The sequence below is a fragment of the Pinus tabuliformis genome, chromosome Q, assembly GCF_031772625.1.
Source record: "Pinus tabuliformis cultivar Carrire ecotype Pingquan chromosome Q, CPIR1, whole genome shotgun sequence".
NCBI classification, from domain to species: domain Eukaryota; kingdom Viridiplantae; phylum Streptophyta; class Pinopsida; order Pinales; family Pinaceae; genus Pinus; species Pinus tabuliformis.
The window spans coordinates 1,189,420,819-1,189,429,148 of NC_142296.1; the positions used below are offsets into that span (position 1 = coordinate 1,189,420,819).

General features: G+C 29.4%; 1 protein-coding gene across 1 annotated transcript; it reads right to left on the reverse strand.

Moving 5' to 3' along the window:
* Nucleotides 1–1,842: 1,842 nt before the first annotated feature.
* On the reverse strand, nucleotides 1,843–4,476 carry LOC149223964 (endochitinase 4-like). The gene is made up of 3 exons (XM_089383437.1): nucleotides 4,122–4,476; nucleotides 2,427–2,541; nucleotides 1,843–2,330 (listed from the first exon to the last, which is right to left on the reverse strand). The coding sequence occupies exons 1-3, from the start codon at nucleotides 4,402–4,404 to the stop codon at nucleotides 2,033–2,035; spliced, it is 696 nt and encodes a 231-aa protein (XP_089239563.1). The 5' UTR covers nucleotides 4,405–4,476; the 3' UTR covers nucleotides 1,843–2,032.
* Between the last annotated feature and the right edge of the window lie 3,854 nt (nucleotides 4,477–8,330).

Genomic DNA, 8,330 nt, shown 5'->3' on the forward strand with positions numbered 1-8,330 from the left:
TTTTCACGTATGGGTGAAAATATGAAAAAGGGAAACTCTTTTTCACGTATGGGTGAAAATATGAAAAAGGGAAACACTTTTTGGTATGTGAAAGAATTTTGGCTATGTTCAGCAAACTCTCGACCAAGAGAAAAAGTCAAAAATATTTTATTGGCCGAGATTTTGATTGTTTCTTGGCTAAGCATGTGAAACTCTTTTAGTCAATAATTTAGCAAGGTTAATCTTAGGTTTGCACACTCTCAACCGAGAGTGAAAAAAGTTTTTGGCTAAAAATTCTGAAAAAAAAAAAAATTGAACACAAACTCTCAGCCAAAAATTTAAATTCAAACTAAATTTCTAGACCTGAGAATCATATATTATAATATATTCTATCAAACTTTAAAAATTTTTCCCGTCGATCGAGAATTTAGATTTTATTTGAAACTTCTCGGATGACAGTTACATTCCATTTAAAACTCTCAACCAAGAGTTAGATTCAATATAAAACTCTCAGCTGAAAGTTTGAAAGGTATAAAATGGAAAAAACATGGCATTAGAAGCCATTTGTGTAATGTACCCTCGCCCGTGAAATCCTTACTTCCAAGATTTGTTGCAAAGAGGGTTACTGTTGCATCCGCTACGTGGAATATATATCAAAGAGGGTCGTATTCTGAATGTGAGGGCAATCATATTTGTTGAGGGACTGAGCGTGTTTATTGTCATGTTTATTGCGTGTTGAGGGATATGTCATGCTTATTGTTAGCTCCCTCTGTGTATATCAATTGTATTGGTTTCTGTGACTTGTTGGAAGTCATTCTTAGGATTGAAGAGATTGTATGACCATTGTTGGACGGGACTGAGACCTGCATCTTGTGTGTTGAGGGTGGCATTCTATTTGCTAGTGCAACTACTCACTTCCTGAAAGCCCATTCAAATTGCAATTTAATAAAGCCACGTTCTTCTATTTACTCAGAATGGTGTTTCAATATGGGTTGAGTTTTTGTAGCATTTACAACATCAAATAGCATTGTATACTCTATTTTATATCTTAGTTCAATCACTGGTATTGGGAAAAATAACTTGTGAGTTGGTTACTATGCAGATACAACATTATAATTAATTCAATTGAATATCTATCTAAACGTTACAAAAGAATTGAATTGTACAATTTGGGTTTCATCTTCCCATACACATTTAAATAATTTTTTGGGTTTTGAAGCCTTATCAAACTCCACACTACATTTTTATGCTAGAAGGACCTTCGATACCCTATTATAATTGATATCAAGGCAGGTTGTCTAATCCTCGTCTTGAATGGATTCGATTTTCCAACGTGTGATCTTGTTGTATTTAGATTTCTATGTCAATATAGATATAAACTTATTTGATGTTTACCCAAAAAAAAATTGGAAAATGATATATCAGATATAGAAAATTAACATCTTACGTATTAGAAATTGATATTTGGACTATTGGAAGTTGACTAAACATTGCAAATCAATATTTTGAATATCGAAACCAATAATAATAACATATTTATGATGAAGTAGATTAAGTGGGTGACAATTTAGCTAGATTTTTCTAATAGGGTTGAATTTTTTGGAAATCTAGATTATAGCCATCAAATTATGGAATTTTAGTTGTCTTAAAGAGTTTTGATTTTTGCCCGGTGATGAATATATTTCTATATTTGAATTAGAAAACTTCTAAATCAAGATTTTGTAAAATAAAAATACATGTATAAATATTACCATCCAAACAAAATTTAACCTCATCGGAAAATGCCAATTTTTATTATTTAAATCATATTCTTACTTTAAAAAAATTGAAATTGTTAAATTTGATTTCATATTTTAAATAAAATTAACCTCTAAATAAAATATGATCTTTTATTTATGGGTGGCAGAATTTTGTCTGCAACCTGAGACAATCTATGCTCCGCTCTTGTAATAATAGCAACGGTAAGTAGCCTCAATCACTTTATTGACTATTTCACTTAATTGGTTATTTTGAACTAGAGCGATGGGGATGAAGAGGCGCTGGCTAATTATTCTTAACAGCTGAGGTTGCTTCCAGGGTCCACACCAAATTGATTGCAGTAGTTGGTATAGTGACTGATGCGGTCATTAACTTCGTCGGTGTTTCCACCGTTGCATTCTACGGCTCCGTTGATTGCTTGAATGGTCGCCCCAAATCCCTGACCGGATGTAATAGCGGTGTGGCAGTTGCTGTTCACATTCCAAAACCAGAGCGCAGTCTTCCACGAGGTCACGTCATCCTGAGCCACAGTATCAGGGTTATTCAGCAGATCTTGGCCCAGATAATCACCAGCTGCACCATAATTATAATTCCTGCAGCAAGCAAACGGTCAGTCACCGACCATTCAATTCACATATCTATAATTGCTTGCCTACCAAATACATAGGCATATACACAAAGATACATACCATGAGAGTTGCAGGGGGCCACGACCATAGTATTGCTTCCCGGTCGCACAGGGATATTGCGTATAGGTGGAGTCACAATAATCGCTTTTGTTTATCTCCTCAACGTAGCACAGATCTGTTAACCAGGCAGACAGTCAATATATTTGTAAGCATAAATAAATAAGTAATTTTTAATATGTGTACAGATCGGTTATTAGTGTCAAATTATTATAATATTTATTATGTAAAATTATAAAATTCAAGGTTATAATTATCTTATTATACATTAAATAATTAAAAAAACATTAATTAATTAATTATATATATATATATATATATATATATATAATATGCTCGTTCGCAATCTTTCAAATCTTCCATGATGAACAACTGCATATATAGTCTCACAAAGTTAATTTCCAAATCTCCTAACTGTATATTACTTTCACTTGTAAGGTGACTGTGGATGTGTAACACATATACCGTTCTCTTGCTCTTTATATGATTTTCTCCACAAAACTCTCAACTAATTCCTAAAATTTATCACAGATGTGATTTTTCGATTTTTCAAACTTTTAATCTTTTAAGAAATTGATATTATCCCTCTTGTTTTTGACAGCTGCCCTTTCTAAAACTCGTCGTTCTTGCAGTTTTTTCTGATGATGAACCAAAGGCCTCTCTTCCTCCCATGGGCTTATTTACTAAATAAATAAATATCTACTGTGTAACATTATTATCACAGATCTGTTAACCAGCCAGCCTGTCAATGTATTTGGTAACACAAATAAATAACTAATTTTTAATATTTATTAAGTAAAATTATATTTCAGGTTTAAATTTTCATGATCTTCAGCTTCCTAAATTATTATAATTGTTATTATGTAAGATTATAAGATTCACGGTTTAAATTTCTCTATGATTTATTAAATAAATTACTTGTAGGCTGATACAGTAATTTTATTTTTTTCGAACTTTCTTTGTAGTTTTCAAATCTTCCCTTATGCACAGCTGTATATATAGTCTCGCAAAGGTCAACTTGCAAAGTTAATTTCCAAATATCTTAACTTCTGTCATACTTTTATCTGTAATGTAAAGCTAATGTGGCCCTGAAATATATATACAGTTTTCTTACTCTCTACATGATTTTCTCTACAAAGCTCTCTAAGGAATTCTAAAAAGCTCTCTAAGGAATTCCTGAGATTTCTTACTGATGTGATTTTTCAAACTTTTAATCTTTTACAAAATTAATAGTGTAGATTTTTTTTTGACAATTACCTTGATTTTTAAGAGAATTGAAAACTCTTACATAGCTCATATATTAAATATACTTAATATATTTTTAAAGTAAAATTTGATGATACAATTTCAAGTAAAATTGTAAATTTTTTAATTATTTAAAATATATTCTTAAATTTATAAATAAATTAAATACAAATTAAAACTGAAAATCAATCAAAAATCCCTTAAAAAACAAATTAATTAGAATCACTGAAATGATAACCCTATACCAAAAAAATGCCAAACCATGCCAAAACCAAATATCCGTTTTTTTCCCAAAGAAAAAACATACTCCTCAAAAACATGACCTGTTTAGCTGTAATTTTATGGGAAAAAAAAACCCTAATCTCTATAAATTCTGGAATAAAATCATATAAAGATTTAGACATCAAATGAAAAATTTGTTTACAGAAAGAGGTATAAGCATTTGAGACGCACTGCTAGTCTCGTGAGCAACGTTGGCGAAGAAAGCAGCAATTTCTCTCTTGTTGTCATCGGAGGTTCCAGTCGTGCCAAAGCTAGAAAATGAATTGGCCGCATTTATGAAGTCACTGTATGTATAGAAGGTCTTTCCTGCGCAGCCATCAGCAGCGGCAGATATAATTCCATTGAAGAAATCTTGGGTAGCAATATCCGAAACAGCTCCACGGCAGATGGAAAGAGAAGAAAGGGCAAAAGCAAACCATAGAATAACAGCGCTCACACCGAGATGAGTTGCCATATTCGCGACTATACTCTTGTTATCGCTGGCAAAGCCAAAAGATTCTGGTGGTCTGCTTTGCTGTGAAGAGAAGAGGGTGAGATGAGTGTAGGTTATATAGCCGTGGGGATCGGGAATTGAGATGAAATTTAGTTTAAGTGGATTTCATGTTGACTTATGATCGCGTCTCTAACGTGAAAAACACGGAACAAACTAACATTAATTTTTACGCGTCACAGTTCAAAGATTCGAACGGCATATGCTATGATAGTACACCCAAAAAAATCTCTTTTTCCTCTCTCAATAACCAGGATTTGGTTATGATTGAATGGACCGTCAAATTTGAAGAGTTCCCATCACAGAGCACAAGCACGGCGCAGATCACGCTTCAAGAGAAAGGGATTCGTTTGACATTTGCCATCTTCATAAATGGCAGAGAAGCAAACTCTTTTTCAGCCAACCTTCCCATTAATAATATCAAAGTAGTATATGAGTTGCGTACCCGTTACAGGCCAAGTTGTGGAATTGTGAAATTTTCTTTAATTTAAGATTATGCCAGTCAAATCTGGTGGGCGCAGTATATGAGAGTAACGCTTTCCTTAATATTCATTAGAGATTGTCCGTGGGCTTTGCTTAATATTGCTCACGTGGTTGGGACGGCACGATATTAGCCTCCCCACCAGGGATCGGGATCGACCCACCACGCATGATGCGCTGCCGTCTTTGACGCAGCTATTGTATTCTTCGCGGTAAAAGTTGATCTTTATAAAAGTTATATTATAAGAAATTCAAAATTATCCCTTCGTGCTTGTTAGGTTTGGAAATAAAATAAATACAGATTTCTATAATTTTAGAAGTGGATAATGCATGATTTATCGTTTGGTCTTCCGTTATTAAAACCTATCTTTTTCTCAATTCGTTCACAGTAATAAGGTACAGACACATTTGTATAATTTTGAAAGTGGATAATGCATTTTTGTGTGAAGTGAAAAACCTATAAACATTTATCGCGTGGATTTACATTATTATTCCTTGTCCGAGTAGTAGGATAATAATTTATTTAAAATAAATTGATATTGATATTAATTTTGTTGTTTTCACTCTCGTCTTCCTTTGTTCGTTTAAGTGTTCTTATTAAATTTATGAGTTGAAAGGTTATTATTATGTCTTTCTTTGTGGATGGATTAAACCAATTATGTCTTTGAAATAAAAATAGAAAATTCTAGATAAAATGTTTCTAGAGATATCTTGAATAACCAAACTTGATACGAAAAAGAACAATTTAAACTAACATCTCATAATTTAAACATATATTAAATCCATTTATTTTTCTCATAATTCAACTATATATTAAATTCATATTAAAAAATATGAAAAAGTGATTTTGGAACTTATCCCGAATGAACAAACTCGATAAAGAGAGATTATCCAATTTCTCTCATAATTGACCATGTATTAAATATTTTTAAGAAACGTGAACAAGTACTTTGGAACCTATTGGGTTTTGAAGTTAATTTAAATGATAAAACATAATAGAGAGGGAAACATTATCTATTAACCATGTTTTATATTATTTTGAAAATACAGAAAAGTGGTTTTTTGAGTTTATTTTGAATAATTAAATTTTGTTATTCAATAATTTGATTAGGTATCATATTTTTTTAAAATATGAAAAAAATAGTTTTGGAGGTTTTTAAATTCAAAAGTTTTTTGATATATTATTTTGGTCAAAATAATAATTTATAGAAATTATCAATTTAATTTATAAATATAAATATCTCAAAAAAATAATTAAAATACTAAATCTATTTATTCATTTAAAAATAAATTTTAAAGTTTAAATATATATATATATATATAACCTAACAAAAAAATAAAATTTAAATATAAAATATAATTTAATCCCAAAAAATAAAAAATTAATCATTAGAATAGCTTATTTAGAGAAAAATCATACTATGCCTTAGAATTTGACCTTGTACTTAATCTTTATGAAAAAACAGAATAATGTATTACGAGGAAAAATCATACTATGCCTTAGAATTTGACCTTGTACTTAATCTTTATGAAAAAACAGAATAATGTATTACGAGGAATAGGTGTTACCCACGTTCGAACCCCAATCCCTATTAGGCCTACGACTGAAAAATATAAGGGCGCGCTGCATTTGTACCTCGATTTGTGAAAATTCCCACAGGCCCTATCAAAGCCACCCTGTTATGACAATCCAAAAGCAATATGCTCGAGGGTGGTACAAAACACAAGGATAATAATGGAAGAATGTGTAAAATTAATGTGAAGTAAAATTAAAATGGAAGAATATGTAAAATTAATTTGAAGTAAAATTAAATTAAATTAAATTAAATTTATATTTATATTTATATGTATATTGTATTTATTTTTTTATTATTTTTTTATTAGAGATAATTTATTTTAGTAAGAAATAAAATGTTATATATATAGTTATGTTTTTGTCAAGTAAAATAAAAGAATTAATATCTGAAGTGATCTGGTTTTTTAATAAATATCAAATATCATAAATGTGGGTAGACAAGTAAGTTACAATAAAATGTTTTGTACTGGCAATGCTACAAATGGTTTTAGCAATTTTTCAAGTTAGCAAAATAGGTTTCTTTAAATGGTGGATTTGGTGAATTTTGCCTCTTGTCAAGCAGAGGTTTTCAACTAAAAGTAAAAGTAAGAAGGTGTAATGGGCTTAAGTAACTCCCCAAATTGATGTTAATTTATTTATTTATTTTTTTTAACTGAAAAATTTAAAATGCCCTATATTTTTAGTTTCTGTTGTATTTAATTATTTTGTATCTTTAAATTTTTATTTCATTGTTTTGCATTTTAAAATTTATATCAAATTTCAATTTCTAGAATGATACAATCATAAAATTGTCATATGTACTATCAAATAACATATTACATCATATAAAATAACAAATTACATCATATAAAAAATAAATTATCAAATAATAAATAATACATTTCATTTTGAGAAATACAGAAATTATTAAAAAATGTTATAGTTAGCTAAATTATTATTTTTACAGTACTTAAATTACATAACTTGTAATCTATTGGTTCTTGACATTTTTAATATGAGTTTTGCCAAATACTTTATTCATTTTGAAATGTCATAAGGTGGTTAATGCAAATGCATATTTTTTATATTTTTTACAATACATTGGAATCTAGTTATGTAAATCATGGTCAAATTATCACTAGTGAATTTTGCATAAAATCAAATAAAAATTAATTGAAATATCTTTAAATTATTATGCATTCAAAAACACATTATTAAAAAATATATATATCATAATTTTGTTAAAAATTATATCACCTAAAATTAATAATGTAAGTGTGCCTTTATTACATAAAACATTACAATGTCAATATTTTCTTAATTTATTAGTTTGTTTATTGTGTTTGATAAAATCTCTACTTGAGTGTTCTTTTCACTTGTGTACAATAATTTTTTTGCTACTTTTGGTAGAAACATTTTTTCGTTCTGAAGTATGGTTCTAGAATTTTGGTTTCAACATTCGATATCAATGTTTTTTTTTAACCACCTTTGGTAGAAACATTTTTTTGTTTGGAAGTATGGCTCTAGAATTTTGGTTTCAACGTTTAAGTACTAAGTCTCTCGTTGTTAGCAATATTTTATGACTACTAAAAAACACTCTATTCATTCATTTGTGTATGTCTTATTTGTCTCTTACTCTAATTTAAGGATGCATAAACTAAGCAAGAATATCTACAAAGTACCCCTTGTTCAAATACAATAGTTAGTTCATACATTTCAAAATTCAATAATTGAACATTAGTAGTATTTTATGACTACTAAAAAACACTTTATTCATTCATTCATGTATGTCTCATTTGTTTCTTACTCTAATTTAAGGATACAGAAACTAAGCAAGAATATCTACAAAGTAGCC

What these genes read in the sequence shown, in the direction of transcription:
- LOC149223964 (XM_089383437.1), bottom strand. Translation starts at nt 4,404, where the DNA reads ATGGCAACTCATCTCGGTGTGAGCGCTGTTATTCTATGGTTTGCTTTT. An exon ending in CGTTGCTCACGAGACTAGCA is followed by an intron (nt 2,542 to 4,121) that starts GTGCGTCTCAAA and finishes CCTGGTTAACAG; the next exon opens with ATCTGTGCTACGTTGAGGAG. An exon ending in GGCCCCCTGCAACTCTCATG is followed by an intron (nt 2,331 to 2,426) that starts GTATGTATCTTT and finishes TGCTTGCTGCAG; the next exon opens with GAATTATAATTATGGTGCAG.